Here is a 27,449-nt window from a genome sequence, read left to right on the forward strand (position 1 = left end):
GGGGCCGTGTGCCGCGCGGGGCGGGCCGAGAGCAGGGGCCGGGGCTCAGAGCATCGCTCGGGCTCGGTGCCGCCGCCGGCTCCGTCCCTGCTCCCGCGTCCTCTCCCTCGCCGGCAGCCCCTTCCCTCCCGCGGACATGTCGTCGCCGTCGTCCGGGGAACGGTACGAGGAGGAAGAGGAGGAGGAGGAGGAAGACGGCGCCTACGAGAGCCAGGCTAAGCGGCTGAAGCCCAGCGCCGCTGCCGAGGAAGGCGAGATCGAGTACAGCGGCGCGGAGGAGAGCGAGGGCCGGCGGGACAAGCCCCCCGCATCGCGCGGCGGCGGCAGCGGCGGCTTCTCGGGCGGGGTGAGGGACGCGGGGCCGGCGGGCAGGGGGCGGCTCCCCTCAGGCTGCCGGCGGGGGGAGGGGACCTGTCCCGCCCCGCCCCTACGGCGGGCGAGGCCGCGACCGCCCCCGCCGCTGCTCCGGGCAGGGGGCCGTGCTCGGAGGGCAGGGGGCTTCCCACGGCCGCGAGGCCTTTCCGGGGTCGCGGCCCTGTGCCCGCTTCCCAGGCATGGAGGCGCTTCCGGCGGGTGGGAATGGCGGGGGCTCGGGGCCGGGTCCGCGCTGCCGCCGCTGCCGGTGTGCGCCCGTTCCTCACGGCCCGCGGGCACACGGGCCGGGCCGGCAGCCCGAGGGAGCGATGGGGGTGAGGGGTGCGGGGTCGGGATTGCCCCCGGGCAGCTGGGCGCCTCTCGGGGTATCGCCATTGCAAGTTTGGTGGCGGCCCTGTTGCTGAGCGTAACTATAGAAACGCTGAGCGGGGGGGCGGCGGCGGCGGGGGCTGAGAGCGCGGCCGAGCGGTCCTTTCATCCTCCGTTCCACCTTTGTGTCTGGCACCGCGCGGCGATAAGGCTGATCTTAAACCATTGCTTCCTTTTAAAATTCATTTCTAATTCTACTTTCTCCATCCCCACTGCTATGAGCACGATGGTTCACTTTGTGTTTGTGTTTTTTTTTTTTTTTTTGCTACGTACCTTTTTCTCGTGAATTTGCATCAACGTAGTCCTTGACCCATAAATTTGAGCTAACGAGACTTTTCTGTCTACTGTTTGATGCCTTATCTAACTAATTGTCCGTCTGATTACAACCATTTGTCTCCTTGATGGCTCTTTCTGTTTCTTACTTGAATAAGCCAAATCAAGAGAACATTGATTTAATGTCAAAGCTTGTTTTGTGATAGGTTAAAATGAACTTGCTTATCACTGGGATGAGTTAATGAGGGAGCATTTGCTGCTACCATTTCTCTATCAGTTAAATCTACTGATAGAGAAGGTGCCTGCTTAATTTATTGTCGTGGTTTAACCCTCTCCTGCAGCCAAGCACTGCGCTGCTGACTCCTGCCCGGCTGATGGGGGAGGGAATCAAAAGGGTACAAATAAGGAAAATCATGCTCTCCTTTCTTCTTCCCACACTTTATATGCTGAGTGGGATTTCATAGGGTCTGGGATATCCCTTAGGTCGCTTGGGGTCACTGTCTTGGCTGTGCTCACGAGTGGAGCCACAGGAGAAGCAGAGAAAGCCTCGATTCTTACTCAGCACGAAGGAAAACCTCTGTGTTATCAACACTGTTTCGAGCACTTATCCAAATTATTGCCCATACTACTGTGGAGAAATTAATTTTACCTTAGCCCAGAGCAGCGCATTATTACAAAAGTGTTCTGATAAACTGTAACAGAATAAATTTCCAGAGAGAAGTGTTTTAACTCTCAACTTTCTTGTGACAGAGCATCTTTTCTGTTGCAGTCAAGACTTGGTAATGTGCTCTGTCTTAAAGGGCAGTGCTGAAAGAAATCCTTACACTTGCTTAAATTATCTGGGAAATTTGTCATGCAGGAGAGCTGAACGCCATGCAGGGAGTGTTTCAAGTAGAAAGGAAATTCTCCTTTTGCCTTTCCTCTTTTCTGCACCTTTATGAAATCAGCTAGTTCTTACATGTCTCCCTTTCCTTCTGTCTGGGCTCTGGCTCAGAGTGTCTTCATGATGTCTCAAAGTCTCAGTTTGTTCAAGTTTACCCTTCATGGTAATGACACCATGGGGAATCTGATTTCACCTTTTGCATCTCAAGTATGGCATGTGCTGAGGCTTGTGAGTAAAGAAACTGAAACAAATGTGCAGCAAGCGGAGAACACGAGGGGTTTTCAGCAGCTGGTTGTGTCAGTGGCAGTGTCATTGACAATTTATTGGCAAAACTGCGTTCACAGGTTCAGTGTTGGGGAGGCAGGAGTTGTCTTGAGGCTGGAGATGGAACTGGTTTCTCAAACATAAGCTGTAACATCAAATGGAGATATGGAAAGTGAATGATCAAGTGCTTTTGTTAGTGATTTTATGTGAAGCTTTTAATAGCAAAATGCCAACTTCAATGAAGTTGAGTTAGCTAATGTGAATTTTCATGTTTTTTTCTCTCTAACAGATACAAAAATGTGCAGGAAATGTACGTATTCTGTGAGGTATCTTACTGATTCCTCTGCAGGGAAATGTTCTCAGCTTATAAAAGTTGCATGTGGTTCAGACATACAAGATGAAGAAGGTAGGCTGAGAGAAGGGAAGAGGTGTCAGTGTCCTGGATTTCTCAGAAGAGAGCAGAAAAATAAGTAGGAGGAACTACAGCGAATGGGGAATTAGGGGGAGAAATGGGAAATGATGGTGAAATGATGATAGGCAGTGGATGATCAGGGTAAGCAGTGATGTGAGTCTGGCAGCCATATGATTTGTTGGGTGGGGTTTATTTTCTAATTATTTTTTATTTTATTTTAATTTATTTTTCCCTCACATATGCACTGAAATATCAGTCAACTGTACACTCATATGGGTTATATGCCCTTGTATAAAAGCTCTTTTGTGCTAGGACTCCTCTGGCAGGTTGGTGGGGTCACCCTCCTGGGCTGTATTTATTATTGTGGCAGTTTCCTGTTCTGGGATTGTTGCATTTGGCTGAAGAAGCCCTTCATGCCTCTGTTTTTTTGCTTTGTGTCTTTTGTTGTTGTGGGGCTTGGTTTGGTTTGATTTTTTTGAAAAGGGTGCCTGGAAATCTCTTATGTGAGATCCAGAGGGAATCCAACATTTATTTTGCGCTTTGTTTTTCTGTTTCCCACTTGTGGGGAGACTTCTCATGAGCCAGAGGTGTCCCCTCTCCTTCATGGCTCGTCTCCAGGCTGAGGAGGCAGGAGCAGAGCAGGATGTTGACCAGGGAAGGAGCAGCAGTATTCAGTGGGAGAGAGTGTGGTTTGGAAGAATGACCTTTACAGAAGCAGTGTTGAGTGGTGGTGAAGCCCTGTCAGGGGAATCAGAATTGCAGTGTAGCAGAGGGTCAGGACACTGGGATAATGTGGGCTGAGAGTGTTTCAGGGAATTTTGAGGCCCTTTCAGCTCCATCCCCTGTCCCTCCCTTAAATGCTGGTTCTATGGATTAATGTCATATTTGTACCACCTGCAGCATTCACCTCCCTCACTGTCTCTGATACTCCTGAGCATTCTTGTGAAGTCAGGAAGATCTGTTATCTCTGTTCTTGCAGTTGGGGAAGTGAGATGTGGTGTCTGAATACACAGTCAGAGCCATCAGCTGCTGCAAGGTAAAACAGGGATGGGATCTTGCAGCTTCTCAGCCGCTGTCAAAAGCTCCTGGGTGCTAAATGGAAAGCAGCTCTCTGTGCAACTGTGGAAAATGCCAATCACTTGTTTTTAAAATTTTAAAAGTTTTATAAGAATAAAATAGTTGTAAAAATAGCAATGTAATTAGAGTAATAATCATTTGGACAGTTTGGATTAGGACAATATGAGACAACAGAAACAAAGAGTTACAGATGTCCGGGTTCCTCTTTCTGGGCAAAACAAGCCTGAAAAAGGACCCACGTTAACAGAGCATTAACCCTTAAAAACAACAGCCTGTTGCATATTCATACACCTCACACATGATGCATAAATTCCATTCAAACACAGGATTCTGTCTGGTCAGTGTCAGCTACTTCCTCTGAATCCTAACAGCAGCATCCTGCCCGAGTGAGGCAGGAAGAAATTAATTTCTTCTGATAATGGAGCAATAAATTCTCTTTCTCTGAAAGATTCAGGTGTCCTGTGGCTGCTATCTCAGTGTGAGTCCTTTCTTTAGAAAAAGTATCTTACATAGCATAGTTTCTATTTTAACCTTATGTTATAACCTAAAACTATATTTAACACACTACTTAAGAAAAGTATTACAGCATAACTTATTAACATAACACATATTCATTTTAATATTTGTGAAAAGCCAATCATAAAATACGCATTTTTCACACAACTCAGTTGCTTCGTGTCTAACACAGGCAGTGTGGTAACAGCAACTAAATGCAGTGAGTTCAGATCTTCACCTACTTTGCACTGACTTGTCCATTTCTTCAATGAACTCAATCCTAGAAGCTGGTTTTGAGTAAATGTAAATAATTTTCCCTTGTTTGTCCTCCCTCAAAAAAAAAAAAATCCAAACTATTACCTTCAGGCTGGTTCTCCTTCCAGTATCTCAGGCTGAATCTCCTGATGCTGTGGGGTGTAGGTTTTTGGTTTGGGATGATGTTTGCTTGGTTTTATTTATTTATATTTTTTAAGGATATTCAGATTGTCATGAGGAGGGATGAGAATAGAATAGACTGTTTCAGTTGGAAGGGACTTGGACAATGATATGCTCCAAATACCTGAGCATTTTAGGTCAAATTCAGAATTAACAGGAGGGGTCATAGTGCAGGCATTCTTTCTGTAGCAGTTGAAATTGTTGAAAGGACACAGTGGTGGAGAACAAAGGGAAATGATACCTAAACTCCTCACCCAAAACAAAACTAAATTACCAGGTAACTTTCCAGAGTATGGGTGTGATTAATCTTAACCCCCTTCTGTGTGGCCCTGCCTCCCAGGCCCCTAAACCAACCAACAACAATTTAAAAAGCTGAAATCCAGGATATACAAAACCAATAGATTCTTCCACTGTTGTGGAACCTTAACTTAGTCTGCTTGGTTTTTCTGAGACACTTCCCCCCACCCACCACCATTTCTGTTGGATCTGTAAAACAAATTCCAGACTAGTTAAGAGGGATGCAGAGAGAGGAGAAAGTTGAGAGTGAATAAGAGAATCTAAATGGTGAGAAACTAAATATAGGTACTTGGCAGAGGGAATATGAAGGAGAAGTGCCATCCTTTTGCAGTGAGGGGAAAAAAGAGAGATGGAGGAGGTAAATAGTGAAAGACAAAGAAGCAGATGCTAAAAAAATGTAGTACAAATTAATAGGGCCAATATGAGTGTACTGACTGGAAGATGTCTGACTAGAGAAAGGATAAAGGACACATTTTTGTGCAAACAGTTGGTGAGGAAATTTTGATCTGGAGTTGATGAGCAAGACAGGCATCATTCTAGAGCCCACAATGATTTTCTTCCTCTTTGGAATGGCAAACTGTAATTAGTTGGCAAGGAACCATTGATATGTTTCAAATGTTGTCTAGAGGTATGGAGGTCACAAAAAATGGATGTTAAAATGCCACAGCCATTCTTTGAAGCTACTTCTGTTGCAGTCTTAGGGATGTGAAGTCACTTGTTTGTACTTCATCTGCTTGGATATGCCAGTGCTTCCCTTTGTGCCTCAGCTTTGCTCCAGAGTAAGAATTTTTATGCTCCTGGTTTCTTTCTTGAGGGAAACCTTTTCTGTCCTTGTTACTGGTCTTGATCAAGCAGTCTGTTCCATTATTTATTTAAATTACCTGCATTTTCTGTCCAGCCTAATGATTCTTCAATAAGTCATTACTGAGGTTTCAGATCTCCTTATGATATATATATATTAATGGTACAGTTGTAACATTGGCTACTCTGTTCTCCTGGCTTTGGTGGAGTACAAATGTGATGTTGGAGTTTTGCATGGGGCTTTTGTGCTCTGGTGGGAGCTGAGTTACTGAAAGACTCCTTTGTAGGCAGAGAAATACTGGTGGTTGTTAGTCAGTGTGTGAGCAGATGCTTTGATGTAACCTTTGTCTGTGTGCCAGCAGTAGCACATGTAGCTTTCAAGATACAGTAGCTGTGAGATCTTGCTCAGAATCCTGCATTGTTCTTCTCTGGGGAGAAATTCCAGCAGCACTTGGATGAGCTGGGAATGTTCTGACCTTAGCTGTGCACTTTACACTCTGCAGACACCTTTGATTTTTCATGTGGGCTGGTGGTTTTATTTTAATCCAGGGTCATTCTAGATTTGCCTGATGCTGCAGCTTTGTAGCTGCAAAACTTGTTTGTCAATAAGATGTGAGTCTGCCCCTTGTGAAGACTTTTCTTTGCACCTGTGTCCCCATCCTTCACCAGCCCGTGTGCTCTGTGAATGTTGGTTTGAGGCTTCCTGGCTGATTTGTGCTTGGTTCTTGTGCTGCTGTTCACTGCTGCTGGCTAGGAACTGTTTGGGGTACAGCACAGACCTTCTGATTTTGCCACCTCAGTGGTTTTATGTGAATAAAAGTCGTTCTGAAATTCTCTGTAAGTCCTTAAGTTCATGGCAAGTGGCCAAGATACCACTTGTTTGTGTTTGGGTTTTTTTTGGGCAGTGGGTGGGTTGTTTTTCTGTTGTTTGTTTTGGGGGAGTTTTTTGGATTTTTTTAATTCCATGCTTCTCGAGCTTCTGTTGGCAGGTTTTGGTTCTTTCTAAATCTCTTGCTAAACCTTGCAAAAAGAATGTCTTCTGTATGGTGTTCTGGGAGGAGGAAATTGGGTTTGGAAAGCCAAACGTTGCTTTAATGATAACAGAAAGCAGAATTTGTATTTATTCATTTTCTGCAGAAGTGCAGGCGCCAGTACATGTTCATGTAACTCATGGATAAAGGATTTGAAGATGCAAGTGTAAAAGTCTTAATTTTTGAGAGAATTTGCACTATTAGAAAGATTTGTATCTACTAGTACCTGCTAGTAGATAAAAATACAAAGGGATGTGCATAACAGAGAAACATGAACTGAAACTAAAACAGAAGTTTGAGCTGGGAAGGGGAGGGAGAGAGAAATGCTTTTCTGAGTATCCATTCTCTGAAAAGCTTGATGTGATTTCTGGAGATATTAGTTCAAAAAGGCAGTAAGTAGCAAGTTGCTAGTAACTCTTCCTTGTGGTGAGTCAGCTTCAGTGAGTAAATCATTGCTTGTATTCACCATGTGATTAAATACAAATAATATTAGATGGGATTTCTTGAGTGTATTCAAGAAATCTAAAAGGAAATGCATCCCCCTAGCACTAACTGGGGTCTTAATATAGTAGCAAGTATGCAGGGCAATGAATAATTGATGTAATCATTTTTGATTGTTCTGTAGACTGTAAATAAAGTAAAGGTGCCTGTTATTTCAACATCTTAGAGTAATAGAGTTTGCAGGAAAGAGTGGTAGTTATTGTTAGTTTTCTCTTGAAGATTTCTTCAGGTGCTTTTTTCAGCTTTGAAAAATGTGTATGTGAGTTAAGAACATACAATCTGAAAATAAAATCTCTCTGTAGTTCTGTTCCTTCTGCAATTGCCTAAGCATTTGCAGTTTAAAGTATTAACCTTTCCTGGCTACTTTGATCACTGCTGCTGCTGTACACCAGAGCTGATTGATTCAGGATACAAAGTAACTTACACAAATATCACAGTGGAGTTTTCCCAGCATTGCCACAGTTCTTATTCAAAGAAATGTGTTGCTACTTAAAATTCTTTCCTACTGCAAACAAATAAAATGTAAGGTAAGCTTAAAATACTACACAACTGATTTTTCTGACATCTGAGGAAGCCTGAAGTGCTGACAGAATGGTCAAATCCTTGATTTAAAGAAAAAATCTGTAATTGTTGAGTGACAACTGTGCATGGAACCAGAGGAGTTAAACACACAATACTCAATTTGTAGTTATCTGGAATGTGTTTTTTTCCTGGCATCTGTAGTTCAAATGAACAGGGGAGAGAGGAATGTCTAACAGTAATAGCAATCATTGTGGTTACTTAATTATTGGAGCTCAATGCTCCTTTGTGCTACAAATGAGAATCTCTCTCATGTTCCAGAAAATGTTGTGCTGCTGCTTAAAAGAAAAATCAACAAGACTTGATCTGTTAGATGGGAACACATTGATGTAGTCACTAAATTTGAGTACATCAATTTCACACTGTTGTTATGAATATAAAATTTGGGTGCTGGGTATTTGCAGTATATTTTAGCGTGCCCTTTATTATCTCTAATCTTTTTTTTATAATCTCTCATTATTGGCTTACTTTTTTTTTTTTTCTTTTACCCTTTGTGTCCTAGAATATTTAAGGTAAATTTCAGCCTTACTTCAGTGTTTCCATGGAAAGATAAGCTGATTCCAGCCCAAATTCTTCAGCTGCACAGAATTGAGCCTGTCTGAAAGTAGCTCTGAAAAATATTTATGGTGGGAACTCTATGTGCTAATGTATGATGTCTGGATCCATTAATAGTAGTCAGCCTTGGGGTGAAAAGAGCCCCATATGTACAGAAACTGTGAGTTTTTAAAAATGTGTGTTCAGAATTAGAAGGGAGATTGGGTTTATTTCAACTATAATCCAGAGCTGGCATTTTCTTGCATTGTGGAGCATTGGAAAAATTCTCAATTTGTGTTCGGTTTACAGTGGGGGGATGGCCCTTGTTTGTTCTTGCTTTTTTATTCTCCCAGCCTGTCTCAAAAAAAATACCAGCATCAGCAAGCAGAGTTTCAGAAATATTTTAGCTGTTGGACATGTCCTAATTTTTTTTTTTAATGCTTCTAATGAATAGGGTGTGTGTAAGACCTCCTGCAATTCAATCAGTGTTAAATGGCTGCCTTTTTTTTAATCCAAGAAAAATCCAGTGTGTGCAAACAGATTAATTAAGTCTGAAAAGCTTTTTATTTTAAGTAGACTTCAGCAACTGAACTTGGCAATCCGTTTGGAAAGAAAAGTTAAATTATTTAACACTTGCTTAGACTGTGCATTTAGATAGCTGCTTCTGGGCCCAGTGTAGTGTCTACCAAGTATTTAATTTTAATTAATGACAGAAGTGTTCCTAGCTCTGTGTTGAATTTTAAAATGTCATTTTGTTGCTAGGATGCCGGGGGAAGTCATCACAAAGTCTCCGTTTCTCCTGTCGTCCATGTCCGAGGGCTGTGTGAGTCTGTGGTGGAAGCAGATCTCGTGGAAGCTCTTGAGAAGTTTGGAACCATATGGTATGTCTTTGTTAGGAATGGTTTGGAGAAAAACATGTCAGAAATGACCATCATGGGGCCTGGGAGCTGTTTTGGCTGAGCAGGAAACCTTATTGTGGTGTTTCCCTCACCAGCTATGTCATGATGATGCCATTCAAGCGCCAGGCTCTGGTGGAGTTTGAAAACGTGGAGAGTGCAAAGAAATGTGTGACCTTTGCAGCAGATGAGCCTGTGTACATTGCTGGGCAGCAGGCCTTCTTCAACTACTCCACCAGCAAGAGGATCACTCGGCCAGGGAACACTGATGACCCATCTGGAGGGAATAAAGTTCTCCTGTTGTCAATTCAGAATCCTCTCTACCCAATTACAGTGGTATGTTTTGTCTTCTTCTTTTGTTTATTTTTTTGTATATTCACATAGGTAGCACACATACTCTTAAATAAAGACAATTCAGTCTCATACAGATGTTTTGCACTATGTTTGAAGACTTTGGAAGTGAGGATTTTGAAATGTTTAAGTTGCTGCATGCTTCTGGAATATCTCTCAATGTGTTGCCACAACATCAAGATTGTTATTGAGCCTTTAGGCTCTGAGTGGTGTATGTTTAAAGAGCAAGGATTTTTTACAGTAGGGAGGGGTTATTTTATTGCAGTCCTTCTTAAGTGTTTCCTTTGCAGAAAGGTGAAACCTTTATCTTCTGCTGATCAGCTCCAGCTTGATGGAATCTTCCTCACTTTTATTTGGGCCAACATATTTTCCTTTTTAGTATTTCAGGTAGTACCATTTATACAGTTGCATCCTAATTTATTGCCATTTATTAATGGCACGTGTACATGGGTTTTAAGACACAGGGTTTTTTGTTGTTGTTGTTATTTAAGCATTTATGTTTTATCACGCATTAAATGCTTATATTTTTCATAGGAAATTTTATAATAGATGTTAAATTGCACCAAAATATTTCAGGAAAAAAAATTCAATTGCATACTAAGATACAAGTATGAGTCACTTTCTTAGGGGTGTAGGATGGTATGGATCAGTCAGAGTGTTTGGGGTGTGTGCAACCAAGTAACTTAATGCAAGCATTAAGTTTTATTTAATGTGCTGTATATTATGAGAGCAAATTGACTGCAACTTAGTATTCCTGAAATTACCTCAAGTAGTCAGTTCCACGTCATGCTTTCTCCTTCACTGTCTTGAGAGTATCGGTTGCTTTTTGTCTGTTGATTCATCAGTGAGTGATGAATTTTGTTTTTCCTGTCAGTTTTCTTTATAGAAAAGCATGCCATGGTATGAGTTGCTTTTTAGTGTTTAAAAACAAACCTGCTCTGAGCTGTGTGAACAAATCCACTGACTGAATTAAAGTATTCTTTGCACATGACTGTAATACAAATTTTGGAAACTCTGTTTCATTCACGCATTTTAAATTTGCCTTGCATGAGCTGCTCAGTTAAAGGTGGATGCTTGAAGAAACTGGAAGCAGGAGCCTGGTTCTGAGTTAGGAGAATTCCATGGGAATTCTGAGGATGAAGCCTCTGGCACAGTAGCTCTCTTTTAAAAACAAACAACCCACCCCTAACCTCTTCCTTCCCACTGCCCCCAGCTGTTTCTTTAGCATATACAAATGAGTGCTGGGAGCAGGCAGAGCTCCAGAATTGCTGGCAAGCAGGAGAGCTCATTGAAGGCAGCATAGGCTGGGGAGAGCAGCTGTGCCCATAACAGCTAAAAATGGGATGAGAAAAATACAAATTTTGCACTTGTCCAGTGGGTTAAAAACTAATTAATTTAAGAATGCCTCAGGCAAAGTCTGCATTATTTAAAAAACCCACACCCAACAAACGAAAACAAAAGTCAACAAAACATCCTTCCCTCTCAAAAAAAACCCCAAAAACAACAAAAAGAAGACACAAAGCCCCAGTACTACTTCTTCCTCTTCAACACTCTTCTTAAATTTGAACTATAGTTAGAAAAAAGAGATGAAAAATTGCAGCCAGTTTTAAGTGGCAAGTCTGAATATCTGCAGTAAATTATTGTAAAGTTTTTAAGAGCTTTACTTTCAAAACAAGATCGAGTTTTTGGAGAGAAATTGGTCTGTTTAAAGGCCTCTTATGGCAGAGGCAAAATTCTCCTAAAATTACAATTGTGATCAGCTTTTCTCTCTCACAGAACATCTTTGGTTTTTTTGAGGGCTGTAACAGCAAAGGGCAAGAAGGAAAAATTAACTGTATTTAATTCCTAATTGCCTTTCATCCCTATGTGATAGGGGATGTTGGTGTTTTGGAGAGTTTTGCCCAAGACAGTACAGGTCATGTACAGGTCTTTGAAGTTCAGTTTCCTTGTTTCCTTACCTGGGGGCAGAAGTTTTTCAGGGATTTGTCTGTTCAAAGAGGCTTTCCCACATGCTTGAGGAAGGTGTGATGTACTTTGGCAACTGAATTATGATATTCTAGTGTGTTTATGATACAAGTGCTTAAATTCTTAATAAATAGCCCTCATTACTGTATCTGGTGAACCACTTGATTGATTTGGTAATATAAAGTAACTGAATTATGAGACACAATTAAAAAATCCAGCACTGTGTGTGACTGCTGGCTAATGACACTGATAGGGTTTTGAGTCAATCTTATGTTTTGAGAGACAATTTTTTTTGTTTTAATTAAGTTGTTACGAAGAATTTTTTTGAGGGACAAATTATGAAGGAAAGTCATATGAAAATTAATGTCACCTGGAGCTGGTGCCATTAAGTTTCTAGGAATCTTTTCTCCCAAACAGGAGAGATGGTGGGTAGCCCTTTGTGCTGCCAAGCCTGCTCTAAATGATCTCACAGGTCTTATTTTTATGGGTTCAGGCTGTGTGGGCTGTTTGTTTTAGTTTTAGGAAATCCACATGCCCCCTACTCCTTTGCCTCCCAATTGCTCCTCTACTCTGCAAAACATAATAATAAATATTATATCTACTTCCTTTGCCACTTCTTCCTCTGGACCTCCAAATAAACCTGAGGATGTACACCAAAATCTTGGAATGATAATTCTGGAGGTATCTGGTTTAGATAAAAAGGAAGGAGCATAGCACCCACTTGCTTCAGGTGGATGAAAACTGTTGAAATTCTCATTTTGATAAGCTAAGTTTACATTTTGAACTATTTCTGGTTACTCCCTGAAAAAGAACATAAACTCAGCTGCTGGAAACCTAGGAAATGTGTTCCAACTCCAAGTGTCACTTTGTCTCTCTGCTGTGGTAGAACAGGGCAGTGCTTCAAAGGTAGCAGAGCTTGAGACATGGATGCAGTTACTGGGCTTTAACACAGTTGTAGATACTTGTTAAACCAGTATTTGCTGGAGTACCTCTTATGGAGGTCTTTTCCTGGTTTTCAGATTTGATTGCCTGTAGTATGATTGATAAAAATGCCAGTCATGAATTTATTAATTGTAGAGGGGAAAATAAGAAATGGAAAATTAACAAGCCTTTTCTTTGCTCTTTGGCACTTAAATGCCACTGCAGGAGAATGTTCTGTGGGCCATAAGTGATTGGAATTTCAAATCTGACTAAAATTTTTTTTTCCTTCTTCCTTAGGATGTTTTGTACACTGTGTGCAACCCTGTTGGAAAAGTTCAGCGCATTGTTATATTCAAGAGAAATGGAATACAAGCCATGGTTGAATATCCTTTTGGAGGGTTTTTGGTTTTGGTTGTTTTGTTGTTTTTTTTGTTTTGTTTTGTTTTTTTTTTTCTTTTTTTTTTTGTTTTGTTTTGTTTTTTTTTGTTGTTGTTTCTTGACTCCAAATGGGTTCAACATGCAAATATCAGAAAAATACCATGTGATTTTGAGACCAAATAATTTCTGTCTAAGACATGGTGTGGTAGCTTCTAATTTTTGTATGTCTATAAGACAAAATAGTACTTGCACATATCATCTTTTTAGGAAAATGGCATTGTCAACAATGGTTGATAACCATGTTTATAGTCCCTCAGGCCTAATCATTGCAGACATGAATTATATCACAGATTTGACAACCCCTTATGTGCACTTTTCTACACAAAAGTGTCATGGCTTCTGCCTGTGTTGATACTCAAGAAATGGATAGGGGATTGCAGAGGTGCAGTTTGTCTTCATCAGACTCTTCTAAAATAGTCCCAGTATGTACTGCTTGTCTTGCTGTTTTGACTTCATAAAGCAAATGCTAACATAGGCATCCTTGACCTTGATTCTTGGGCATCATGTGTTGAAGAAATTCCCTGCTCTATTATCCTACTGTTTACTCTCTTTGCAGCCTTAAGTCATTCTTGGGTTGAATGTTCAGAATTGTGCTGTGTTGCTGTGGTTTGTGAAGTCCAAAGTCTGATATGATTAGGCCTTAATTTATGAAACTCTGTTAGTCCTCTTCCCAAAGCTTTATTTACATCCATTTTTGAACTGTTATCTGGACCAAATTTGCCAAATTATTTGGCATTATTTTGTGATTTCCAAAATGATAATGAGACAGAGTAGGGATCCATCCTGAATTAGGTGAAGTGTCTAACAACGGTGAAAATGTGATAGCTACCAATGTGATATCTACCAATGTGATAGCTGCCTTGATGATTTTCCAGGCAAAGGGAATTACCTAACTTCTATTAAATCAAACTAATTGCTATTTATCTATGTAGAAAACTTAAACTGTGTGGCCTGACAGACAATAATTTGACTTACTGTATGTGTTAAGTTTGTCATAAGTGGAATTGTCTCATCAGATGACTTGCACAATTGGGGGTTATTGTTCATCTTGTGAGAGATTAGGGAAGTTGTGGGGAGGGTGCTGCATGCACTCAAAAACTATGACATAAGGACATCCTTATGTCCTGTGAATTAAATTTTGTAACATGCCTTTTATTGAAAATGAAACCAGCCAGCAATTGCAAGAAACCTCACAAATGTGAGTGAAGTAATGCAGCAGCAAGGTAAACAGTTGGGGGTGGTAAGGACACTGAGCTTCAAGACAAGCCTTATCTGAAAAGTTCAAAAACTTGCTCAAATTTAAATGCTACTTGAGGTATCCATTATTTCTCCAGTTCTGGCTACTGTCAGTTCCTTATAGGTCTGGGAAGCTTAACTTTCCTAAGTTTTAAGTTCCTCAGTGAACCTGCATCACTTTGGAAGAAGTTGGGCTGCAGGAATGCGGTAAAACCAAGGCACATCCTGTTGTTTCTGACTTTTTCTAAAATGTCACAAAATGATTTCAAGACATGGTGCAAAAGGTCTGTTTTGCTGCAAAGTTCAGGCTTTCTGACACCATATGTTATTGAGTATGGGTGAGGTCATGGGTTGTGATGTGCCAAGGCTCAGGCACATTTTTCTGCTAATCACAAAGCTAATCTTGGAGTATGAGCAGCATATGAAATAACCTGGGTGTTGGAGTCTGGTACATGCATCTGCCTGTTGTATTTTTTTAGGCAAGATGAGTATTTGTTCACTCCAAGTCTCTCTTTTAGTAATGTTGGGTTTTTGGGCTAATGAGTTAAAAAGGATGTACACTTAATCCTTTTGATGTAAAGTAACTTCTGTGATGAGTCTCTGTGGAGTTCTTGTAGTGTACACAAGTGTGAAATACCTGCAGGCTACGAAAGTAAAAAGGCCCTATCAGATAAAAGGGAGTGAATGAGACACCTGGGGAATAAGATCCTTAACTTGATGTGTATGTTTGAATCAGTGTTTTGTGCCCAGAAGGCGAAGGCTGCACTCAATGGAGCAGATATCTATGCAGGATGCTGCACACTAAAAATTGAATATGCAAGGGTAATGCTTGGACCTTCTCTTTTAATTTTACTCATAAAAAATACATTTAGTCAAGGCTTAACCTCTTTCACTTTTACTTTATTTGAACAGCCAACTCGACTTAATGTCATTAGGAACGACAACGATAGTTGGGACTACACTAAGCCATATCTGGGCCGCCGAGGTAGGTTCTGATCCATTCTCGCTGTAGCTCTTTGACTGTACTAATGCCAGCCCTTGACACGTGTCAGGCCGTGTGGCAGCAGTCCCTCCAAAGCAGGCCAGTGCTGCTGGAGGCTGTGCCACGGCAGGGAATTAACCCTGAGCCCTAGTGCCCCCTACTGCCGTGTGCTTGAGCCACTTAGTGCGACAAGGAGCCCACACCTCCAAGCACCTTCGCAGTTCTCAAGGACTTGCATTTCTCCAAGCAGCTCTCTCTCTTTGGAGGAGAGGAAACCTGGCACAGACTATTCCTTATAAACTACAAACTTGCACACTGCTTCTCCTTCGAAAGGACTCTTTTCCCCTATGTTGGACAAGGCATTAAGAAGGATAGAGGACTTCAGCAGGCTGACTCTACACTTCATCATGCACCACATCGGCATCAGCAAAAAAAACCCCAAACAAACAAAAAAACCCTCTGAAAAACCTCAGACTTGCAGTTCACCTTGTCTGCATACTGCATGCACCACCACCACAAGTTTTTAAAGGAGGACATTTTCAGTACTTCAGATTTGTGTGGGATGAATAACATGATAGACTGTACCCATTCTGTTCAAGTTTGTATGTATGCTGGTCTTATTTCCCTTAAAATTACTGAAAAATTGAGAACCTACAACATTAAGAACCTTTTGTTGATATCATTGACATTGTAATCTTTTTATTACTTGCTGTATGTGAGAGTTGCATTCAGACTTAACAATGTAAATATTGTTTAGTATAGGGAAGTTCAATCCTTATATGCAGATAATTGGAACTGAGCAGTGCAATACCAGTAAGTCCCCTCAGCTATACTTAAGTAATAAAATAGGGAGATTCATAATTGGTACAGGCATACTGTCTCTTGAGTATTCAGCTGTAAAATTCTCAGGGCTTAACTCATGTCAGTGGAAACTATGATTATATATGTACAGTCAAACTGCTGTCTAGGCTTACTCCTGTTAAGTGTTTATTTAAAAATAACCAAAGATTTGTAACTATTGAGTGCAGTGTTCAGTAACCTATGTACAATAATGTGTTCAATGTCAAGTTAGAAAAGTGAAGACAATGTGACCAAGATAGAATATCTACTTACCAAAGGCTACATGAGAACCAGGGCTTTGGCTGTCTCAAGAGATTTGCACTTTCAGAGTAATTCTGCAGAGACACTGGGCTTGTGAAACTGTTGTACAACTAAAACTTAGGGCTTGGCTTTTCAAAATGAAGTTCTTGTAAAAAGTTAACAAGGGAGCTACAGTATTGGTTGCAGCTTGTAGATTATGACTATTTGTATTGGGATTCAATTTTTTTTTCTCAAATTCTTGAGTCAAAGAAAAGGGATTCTGAAGAAACCCAAGGGCAAGAAAAAGAAATCTAAGGGTTTGAATTTGAAAAATTGAAAGGATTCATTTGACCCTTGTATCTTTTGATCATTGCACTGTTTGGAGACTGACTTGTAACACTGTGCATCTAAATGCATTATGTAACTGGTCTGCAGATAGGTATGACTGTATGAACTGAAACTTCCCCAAACTTGAGCAAACAGTGGAAAATGAAAAACTTAGGATAGGTGTGGCTTGCTCTTTTCAAGAACTCGGCTCTTTTGTCTTTCTTTTATTACTGTCTCTATTCTCTATACATAGGCACCCTACTACACATAAGAGAAAAAAAAATAGACTTGTATTTTATATCTCAATCATTACATATTATATGTAATATGATTTTTCATTTACTATGATCCACATCCATTTATGTGGACAATGGGAATACAAATTGTTGAATGAACAGTAAAATGTACTTGACAAAACAGGCATCTAGAGCAGTTTTGCTCATAAAGTGATCCAGGAGTTGGGGTTTTTTTTGAAAGAGTTTATGTATTTGTCCTTCAACTCACTCTTGCAAGAGCACTATTTGGGTTTTGAACATAGTGTGACCTGAGCTGTAGGGCTCTCACTGCAGCAAAGGTCTTATCCCAAAGGAATTTCATTCCAAGGACAGACATGCCAATAAATCCTTTCAGAATTTCACACATGCCCTTCAAATGTTAGGAAGGAAATGCATTTTGCTAATGAATTATTTTAAGAATTGTTTCTAGTTCTTTATAGTAATAAATTGCCCATAGTCTTTCTCCACTTAAGTAAACTTCCTAACAAGTGCCTGCTGCTATGAACTCATATTGCATTAGATTGAATGAAATAAACCCACCTGACTTAGTATTCTACTGGCCTTTAGCCAGAAATCTCTAATTGTCATTTGGAGCATTTCTTTTGGTGGTAATACCAGCTTGCTCAGTGACTCAAGGACCTGATGTAAAAACAAAACTAAAAACCAAGTAACCAAAGCTTAAAGAAGATCATAAAGAACCTTTCCTTTCAGAATTATTTTCATCACAGGTTGGTTCTTGTGTTTCAGTGCTTGTTTACACAAGTATTTGTACTGGCACAATCCAGGGGCTTTGTTCAAGGAAGGAATAAGCATGGGGCAAGGAGAGACTTGCAGCACCACAAGGAGGAAATATTTGTCAAACTTTTCTCACAGAATTGTTTATTTGAAGAATGTGATTCTTGACTATATTTTACTGTGGGCAGTTTCAAAGCATTTAGTTCCACAGATTGGAATTACAAAACTGATTTTTCTGAAAGATGATGACTGCATACAGTTTAAATGCTCAAAATACTTGATCTGACTGCTCATTTGCTATTCAGAGCCAAGAGGCAGAGCTGTTACCCTGAAAAGGGAGTGAAAAAGTAAACTTGACAACAGTAATCTTTCTTCTCTATATTTAAAAGTATTCAGGTCTGCTCTCTCTTCAGATTTACTGCCAAAGTAAATATCTGACTTGGAACCTGGCCTCGAAATCCTGAGCAGAAAGGACCACATGTGTTTTCATCTACCACTGTTGTGTAATCAAATAGTTCCTGTTTTTTGGGGAAAATACCTCCAACTGCTTTGGGCTGGAGTTACTCTTTTCAGCAGTCATACTTAACTTTCCTGAGAATTGTTGCAAACTGATAAATGCCTTGCCCCATCTTTTCAATGTGGCTTTTTTTTTTTTTTTTAATTGTAAGAAAAGAATTGTTGCTTACCACAAAGAAATCTGGAAGTTTAGATTTTTATTTTTTGTCGTGCAGCATGGATCTGATTGGAAAATCCAGCTTTGGCTGTGAGGCATTGCTTCCCTCCATTAATGTAGACCCCTTGCTTAACTTTATATCCTAGAGAACTGGGTTTTCTTAAAGGATTGACTGTTGTGTGAGTGCATTACTCAGTGATGCTTTCCCTCAGCTGAACTGTTATGTGCTGCTGGTAATGCCACAATGTACAATCCTTTCAGCACGCCCATAAATCAGTAGGTGTTCTGTAAATATATATGTACACATATGTAATGCTCTCTGTTTACTGATTATGAAACCATGTAATACAGGTTGTTGTTGGCTTATGCTGAAACTTCTTGAAAGAAGCCCACTTTGAAAATGTGTTGCTGTTGAAGCTAATATTATGATTCAGGTACTGTCTTTCAAAAGTACTGCATTTCAAATTTGTTTTAAGAGACACATGGGTAAATCCTGCTGTATGGTGTTTTCTATACTAATGTGTGATGTCTGTTTAGGAGAACTATTGGGTATCTCCATAAACTTTAAATGTCTGCATCTCCTCATTGGCCACTGCCCCCAATCAACTTAAGTGCAATTTGTTATACAGATGGCAGTCTTTTAATTTTGGTGTCCCAGGGCTACAGCTTGTATTTTTAGACATAGAGTGAATGAGAAATCGTTTATAAAATTAACAAGGACTCAAATTACTTTTTCACTTCTTAACTAGAAGCTTTGTGTCTTAACTGGAGAAATCAAGTGCCTGGTTGTGCATACTAAACTGATTTCTTTCCCTTCCCACGTCAGACAGAGGGAAGGGCCGGCAGAGACAAGCTATTTTGGGAGAGCACCCATCATCCTTTAGACATGATGGCTATGGTAAGTAACATGGGCTGACAGCTGGTTATGATTTCTTACATGCTCTGTGAAATTGTAAATATTTAATCAATGCTTGGCTGTGGTTCCCTTCAGCATGAGCAGTTCACCTGCAGTGCTGTCAGTCTCCCTACTGAAACACTGCTGGTTCAGTGAAATCCATGTGCACTCATTGCCTCACCCCTTCCTGTCACCCAAAGCATTCAGCTCTACAGGTTTATTCCTTGGAAAAAAGTTTCCTTTCAGTTGCCATCAGCCTGGCAATGGGTAGAAAATGGTATCTGGATTGGGAAAGCAGTTTTCTTCTAGAAAATTTGGTACCACAGAGGGCTCGGATGTTTTTGCATGCAAAGCTATGAATTGTTGGCACCTGCACTTCTAATATAGGTGGTTCAGAAAAGGTACAGCTATGTGATGTTTTGGAATCAGTGCTGTAAGGTGCTGTGTTTGTTGCCACAGCTCTCTGTAAGGCAAGATCTGCTGTCACTTTCATGTGCTGAGCCAAGACCTCAGGGTGAAGAAACAAATGTCCCCACTCACACATGACTTTTCTAGTTAGTTACTCTCTCAGCTGTCAGGTGCAATGTTATTTGTCTTGCCTCTTTCTTTGCAAAGGGTATTTATGATATTTTACAATGTAGGTTGACATATTTTACAATGTAGGTACTCCTTCCAAAAGTTCTTCAAATCTCCAGCATTTCTAAGTCCCACCTTGATTCAGTGATGTTCTTTTTTCATTCTTCTGATACATCCTTCTACCTTAAGTAATGTGTCCATCTCCTCCTATACCACTCTTTCCCTGTCATTACTGCTTTTTGCTGGGAAAAAAAAAAGACAAAAAGTTCCTTTTATACTTGGCTTATGTGAGTTTCACATTATTTTTGTCTCAGAAAAACAGGGATCCTCCCCTTGGTCTGTAATACTGACATTTTCTATCAACAGAGGTATTGCTTACTAGTAGTGCCTCATCACTAAAAGGGGAAAAAAAAAAAAGAAATTGTTTATTTCAGTGGAACTTGTCACTTTATCTATAGTGTAAAATAGGACCACTTCATTTTGCATTAGTGTGGAGGTTTAAGTATTCCTGTTTCTTCCAAATGAGCATTTTGTAGAGAGGCAGGCTTCTGACTTAATCTCATGTCTCTGGGAAAAAGAGCTGTGTCATCTCCTGACCTCTGTCTCGTTCCTTTTGGTTTGTTATCCTGACTTTGTAATGTTCCTTCTTGGTGCCATGTAGCTCTGTAACTAGATGGGAATATTTCTGAATGTTGATTTTCATTATTTCCTCTGATACGTTTATGTTGAAATATTTTGCACGCTGCAGGGAAGATAATGATTTTTGTAATTAGTGGAAGGTCTTTTTTCAGCAATTGCTGTAACCTTCTACCCCTCCTTTAAATATACATTATGTGTGCAGGCTTTGATGCATGATTAAGTAGTGCAAAGATTTCAAACAACATGAAAACATGGTTTCTCATCTCCTCAGGCTCCCATGGTCCTTTGTTGCCCTTGCCAAGCCGGTACCGGATGGGATCTCGGGACACTCCCGAACTCGTGGCTTACCCATTGCCACAGGCATCCTCCTCGTACATGCACGGTGGGAATCCTTCTGGGTCAGTTGTCATGGTTAGTGGCTTGCATCAGCTCAAGATGAACTGCTCAAGGGTATTCAACCTGTTCTGCTTGTATGGAAACATTGAGAAGGTAAGGCATTATGGATTAGAAACTTGGAAACTGCTATCGTTCTTTCAAATGCTTTGGAAAAAGCCTGCCTGAGGTTGTCTAAAAATATATCATAATGTTTTATAAAAATATTGGTTGAGTTCTTTGTTGCAATGTATATATATTTTTTTTTTACCTTGTCTGTCTTAGGTGAAATTTATGAAGACTATTCCAGGCACAGCACTGGTGGAAATGGGTGATGAATATGCTGTAGAAAGAGCAGTCACACATCTCAATAATGTCAAGTTATTTGGAAAGAGACTCAATGTCTGGTAAATATTTTTATCAGATTAATAGTCCACCAGTGGGCAGATGGAATGAGGTTTCAAAGGGACAATATCACACTAGTCTGTTATCATTGTTGGAGTTATGATTTCCAATTTGCGACTGTTTATTTTGGCTTTCAGCTGAAGGAGGGTGAATTTAGGTCAGATATTAGGAAGAAATTCTTTACTCTGAGGGTGGTGAGTTACTGGTACAGATTGTCCGGAGAAGCTGAGGATGCACCATCCCTGGAAGTGCTCAAGGCCAGGTTGGAGGGGGACTTGAGCAACCTGTTCTAGCAGAAGCTGTTCCTGCTCATGGCAGGGGGGGTTGGAAGGAGTTCATCTTTAGGGTCCCTTTCAACCCCAACCACTCTTAAGATTTATTACTATTTAAAATTTTCTTTATTTACATTCATAAAGCATATTATTATTACATGGATTGGCCACTGATAAACTGTATTCCCTAATGTGTCTTACCCATTCTTTCTGCATTTTTTAAGGAAGGTGTCAAATCCAACCCATCATGTTCTTACTTTATTTATTTCAAATTATTATAAAGAAACATCAGGTCTTTTCTAATTAGATAATAACCTGCAAAGTATGGTAGCCCTAATGATTTAAGAAATTTTATCCTTAAATTCCAGTGTTTCCAAGCAGCACTCAGTAGTTCCAAGCCAGATATTTGAACTGGAGGATGGCACGAGTAGTTACAAGGATTTTGCCATGAGCAAGAACAATCGCTTCACCAGTGCTGGCCAAGCATCCAAGAACATCATCCAGCCACCCTCCTGTGTGCTGCATTATTACAATGTTCCCCTGTGTGTGACTGAGGAAACATTTGTAAAGGTAAGCACTTGGAGTGGGTGACATGCAGTGCTCTCTGGCCTGGTTTTTCCTGGTGCTGCTTTTAAAAACAAGTAACTGGGAACTTGTCGCAGAGCCACTGGAAGAGAGCTGTTCCTTAAAATATATTTATAGCCCATCGGGATATGTTTACAATTCTGGACTTACTGTCTCAATTGTATTTATTTATATTATTTTAATGTGAGAAACAAAATCTTGAAAATAAAGTTGAGGAGCTTAATGTGGGGGGTTTTTGGAGGAAAAGGAAAAGACACAAAGCCAAATACATGAAAGTTAGGATTATAACTCACAAAGGATTTACTGATTGCCTCTAATGACTGCTAGGATGTTTTGGAATGGAGACAAGCATGCACCTGGGACCCTTGGCACAGTTGTATCCTAAATGAACTCTGGATGTTTAAAACATGCAATGCTGGGCCTCTTTAAGTGGAGGCAGTGGCAAGATTGCTGACAGTTCAGTGAGTTCTTTTTCAGTTCCATGAAATATATTTTTCCAACTCTATCTGAAAGTGAACTCTGGTTCCCAAGTGGTGTCCTTGTATGAACAACTTCAGAGCTACTGTATTGGAGTAGGAATGCCAAAAAGAAGAACTTGTTATTATATTAATATGTTTTTAGAGATAGCAGTGATATCACAGATAAAAGGGCCTTGTTTTACATACTACAGAATGGTATTCTAAAGAGTTACCAATCTAAACATATTTGCTGTAAATTGATTTGCTGTAAATTCTTGCAAACTCTCTTAAAAAGTCAGAATCTTCCTTTTTGTGTGTCTCTTCCAGGAACTTGGAATTTTTGCTAATTTGTTTATGTGCACTTTTGCTGGAGTTTTATCTTTTATTTTATTTTTGTGACAGTTATGTGAGGATCATGAAGTTCTCAGCTTTATTAAATACAAAGTGTTTGACCCAAAACGTAAGTAAAATTTGACCTTTTTGGGAAGTGCCTTCATTCTAGTTTTGATCTGAGTATCCACTGTCAGATGTTACTGATCCCCTCCTTTCCCTTTTTGTTTCTCATTTTGACAGCTTCTGCCAAAACACTGTCTGGTCTCTTGGAATGGGAATGTAAGACAGATGCAGTGGAAGCTCTCACTGTACTTAATCACTACCAGATAAGAGTCCCAAGTAAGTAAATTTTCCTGATCTTACTGCTGGAATTTTTTTCTGTGGAGAAGGAGTTGAGGGTTCTGGTAGCCACAACAATGATCAGAGGGCTGGAGCACCTCTCCTGTGAGGAAAGGCTGAGAGAGCTGGGGTTGTTCAGCTTGGAGAAGGCTCCAGGATAACCTTATGGTGGCCTTTCAGTGCTTTAAAAGTGGGCCTCTAAAAAGAGGGAGAGTGAATTTTGACATGAGCAAATAGTGATAGGAGAAGGGGTAAGGGTTTTAAACTCAGAGAGATTTAGGTTTTAGATGTTAGGAAGATGTTCCTGACTGTGAGCTGGTGAGGCACTGGCACAGGTTGTCCAGAGAAGCTGTGGATGCCCCATCTCTGGAAGTGTTCAAGGCCAGGCTGGATCTGGATGGGGCTCTGAGCAACCTGCTCTAGTGTGTGGCAGGAGGTTGGAATGGGATGATCCAATGAGATGATCCCTTCCAACCAAACCCTTCTGTGATTCTTTCACAATAAATACAGAGAAATCTGCAATGTCTTGAACAGAGGATCCTTTAAGTTACTCAGCTCATTGCTCTCAATTTACTGCTCCTGTAGCACGTTCCCTTTGAAGCCAGAAATTGTGAAGCCAAGCTGAATTTAGCTCCAAACTAGCAAGAATAGAGTGGGGTGAGTTCACCTGCTAAACAAGTACACAATAGGCCAGATCTGCACTGAACAATTAAGATAGTTTACTGAATTAAATGGAATCTTTCCAGGTGTTCCCAGATATAATATTGAATCCAGGCCAGTGTCTAATATTGTTTTAAACTACCTCCTCCTAACTGTTAGGAGTTTGTCTGCCTGGTTAAATCTTTTCTATTCCCCCACACATTTGGTCCACCTTATTAATAACGGACCTTAGGGACAGGATGTTTTTGAAGATAGTATGGATAACACACTGTTCACAATTTCAGTTTTATCTCAGTTTGGAGAGTTGGTAGCAGCAGAAAAGCTTTCTCTTTCAATTTGAAAAGGCAAAGCCCAGTGGATGTGTGAGTGTGCAACACACAGAGCTGGGGAACGTGCCAGGGTGTGGAAGGTGGGTCAGCAGGAGAGCTGTGCCCATGGTGTGTTCTGTGTTGTCTCCTCACAGATGGCTCCAACCCTTACACCTTGAAGCTTTGCTTCTCTACTTCATCCCATTTATAGAGAAGAGGACAGCATGTTAAGAGCTACGTTCACCTGGATTTGCAAGTTAAAAACTACACTTCGTTCACAAAGCTCTAAAGTGGTTCTAATGTTGCCTTGTTTCAACTTAATTCTGATATCTTTTATCTTGTTTTATAATAAATGGATGTTCCTTCATAAATACAAACCAGATTTTTTTTTATTTTTGCCTCTGAGAAGTACATGTTGTAAGCTTACTACAAAGTTTGTATTTTGTTAGTGTAGTATCTTCAAATGTCTAAAGAAGCACCAGTAGGATAAACAAGATTGTTTCTTTTCAAAAAATGAAATATATTTGCATTTTCAAAATGTTAAAGATTAGCAAGTATTTTTCCATTTGTAGTCTTAATTGGCAGATAGAATTATTCTAGCAGATTTTTAAATGTAGAACTTGTTTTTCAGTATGTTAAGTAGTGAAGTATGTTGCAATACTAAAAAGGAGCTTGTATTTATAAAATGCTTTGATTGGGTTAATGTTGCACATACTGAACTTTTAGTAGTACAGACTTGATTTATAGTTTCAAACAGAGCTAATGTAGAAAATTATTAAGTATGTACATGTGTATGGTATGAATTCATACTTATTTAAAGTGGTTTTGTTTGGTTTTTTTAATCCTATTTTCCATTTGCATTAGCATGATGCCATCTACAGCTAGTCCCACCGTAGGGGCCTTTTAAAAATTAAAATTGCAAGCCTGTATCAATGTGTTCATCCTCATTTTCCATGATTTAAACTTAAATCTTTGGTGTTTAACATATCTTTTTGACTCTTTTTTTTTAAAGCAGTGGTTATGACATACTAAATGGTAAAAGTCATGGGGGAGGTGACAACATGGATCACAATAGAAAACAAGGTGGTAAAAATATTTAAACAAAAAGAAAACCCTCAACATATCCTTTCTTACCTGGACAGTTAATTCAGCGTTTTCTTCTGTCTGATTGACCTTAACCATTTATTACGACCATGAAAGAATTCATTGAGTGAATAGTCTTGGCTTGTCTGTAGCTTAAGATGAGCTAATCTCAGTGGGATTCAGGTAAAGTAACTGACTGTGTGATGTGAAATTAATGAGGTGAGAAATCTTTCACTTTGGAGAAGATGATTTGTTCTGTCCCAGTCCTTTGAAACCTCTCTTGTGGAACTGGATTTGTCTTGTTTGGGCTAAGCCCCCAGAAAAGGAATCCAAGCAGTGGAGTCTGGGAGCTGTTGTCCTAGGCTCTGTGTTCTCCTTTCTGAATTTGTGGAATCCTTTCTGGATTGCTGAGGGCTTCTTTCAGGTCTGTTCTTAGTCATTGCAGAGAAGTTACTTAATCAGTTATTTTATACTTCCTCATACAAGTTCTTTGTTCTGTCTTTATGGATTTTATCCATATTCATCCTTTATGCCAGATGATTTGTGCAGAGTGCTTGTCCTTGAGAGGTTATGTTGTAGGATGTTTACAGGCTGTGAGCATTGCACATCTTTCAATAGACTGGATTTTCCCCATTCTTAATTTCAAGGCAAATATTCCTTTTCATACAAGGGAAAATGTGTCAGATGTCTTTCAGGTTTTCTCATCAACACTGGTTCATTTTTGCCCTGTCTACCTCCATGTTGTTCATGCTTCAGATAACGGGTGTTTTAGGTATTCCCATCAGGCTTTTCATATGTCTGAACTGGGAACTGAAAACCAGCTGCCCTTTGGCAGGTCTTCCAGCACAGGGTTTGGAATAATCCCAGCCTCCTGCCTGTGAGGCAGCAATGAGACTTTCATCTAGGGGCACTGCTGAGACTCTTTCAGCCTCAGTGCTCTTTCCCCAGAAATTGCTTCCAGACAGCTCCAGTGCAGAAGTCCACGTGCCATATCTTGCTGCTGATGAAATGCTCTGTGCTGCTTTTAACTGTAAAAGAGCTCTCCTAATCTCTCATTTCTCTTTTATCATTTTGAATGTTGTGTGGAACCCTGTTTCTTCTGTCACAATTTCCATTGCTAGTTGTGTTAATGTAGTTCCAGAAGTTGTTTGTAGTTGAACATTAAAAACAGTTTGTTTTCAAATTGCAGTGTGGGATGAGTGACCCTTAAAACATTCAGATTTCATGAAACAAAACCAAAAATGAACAAACAAAAAAGAGAAATGCACTTCAATGTTTTGGTTTCCTCAGTGGATCACAGCATTCAGTGCCTAAGATGTTCAGGTGACAGGCATCTTTCCTGTGTCTTCCCAGATGAAATGGAGCACGGTTCTGGGTGCATCACAGAGGACTTGATAGCAACTGGAAGGCCCATATGCAAAATGAGTAGCCTGTGACATGTAAGGCAGAAAAGAGAGGAGAATGAAGAATTGTGCAAGCTTCTTTCTCCACAAAATAATCATCTTATTCATGTCTTCATGACAACAGGAAAGATTTTTTTGTTGGTGTTTTGCTGTTACAAGAAAATAATGTTTTCTCTTGGGCCTACAAGAGTGGATGCTTGTTCTTAGGAAGGAATGAGGTTGGTTTTCTTCCACACATGAGATCTGTGTTCACCTTTAATCTTGCTCTTTAGACCAGAGCCCAAACAGGTGAGGAATCAGTTGCTCCATAGGGAATGAAGTTTGTCTCTCATTTGGCAGTGGTATTACCATACTTGTTAGATTGAAATTAAACCTCCAAGGTCTCTTAATGCAGGTTTTTTTCCTGTCTCTTTTGCTTAAGTCACACAAGCAAAACATTGAACATTGCTATGCATGTTCCCTGCTTGTAAGCAGCTGTCATTCACAATGTAATATCTTCATGTCTGTCCCACTGTTTGTTTTGTTGGGTTTTTTTTTTTAATGATGTTTGGTTTGTTTTTCCAATTGATCACCTTTCATTGGGGGTAAAGGTGTGTTCAGGTGGAGATATGTTCTTCTCACCATACTCTAATTCTTGTTTATATTTATTTTTCCTTATATGCAAGAAGTGTGAAGAGTTGTTTTTTGACTTTCTGTACCACCACAGCAAGACAGAGTGCATTGCTAGGGTGATGAAAGAGAAGAGTTATAAGAAAACATGGAGGTTGTGTTTGGGTGTCCTGTTTTGTGAAAGGAATGATACAACTGGATGTGGTGTCACAAAGTGTGTCCTTTAGAAAGGGATAATGTGTGGGGCAAGCTGGCTTGTTACTGGCTGAAACCCTTTTGTTGTAATTAAATGCAACTTGCTCCTTTT

General features: G+C 40.2%; 1 protein-coding gene across 1 annotated transcript; it reads left to right on the forward strand.

The window, feature by feature from the left end:
* HNRNPLL (heterogeneous nuclear ribonucleoprotein L like) lies at positions 1-27,449 on the forward strand. Its single transcript, XM_074536933.1, has 13 exons — positions 1-346; positions 9,089-9,207; positions 9,321-9,558; positions 12,757-12,842; positions 14,859-14,955; positions 15,046-15,118; positions 19,032-19,103; positions 20,587-20,804; positions 20,973-21,094; positions 21,733-21,934; positions 22,810-22,867; positions 22,981-23,079; positions 24,203-27,449. The coding sequence occupies exons 1-13, from the start codon at positions 137-139 to the stop codon at positions 24,256-24,258; spliced, it is 1,650 nt and encodes a 549-aa protein (XP_074393034.1). The 5' UTR covers positions 1-136; the 3' UTR covers positions 24,259-27,449.

This window comes from Zonotrichia albicollis, chromosome 3, assembly GCF_047830755.1.
Source record: "Zonotrichia albicollis isolate bZonAlb1 chromosome 3, bZonAlb1.hap1, whole genome shotgun sequence".
Taxonomy (NCBI): Eukaryota; Metazoa; Chordata; class Aves; order Passeriformes; family Passerellidae; genus Zonotrichia; species Zonotrichia albicollis.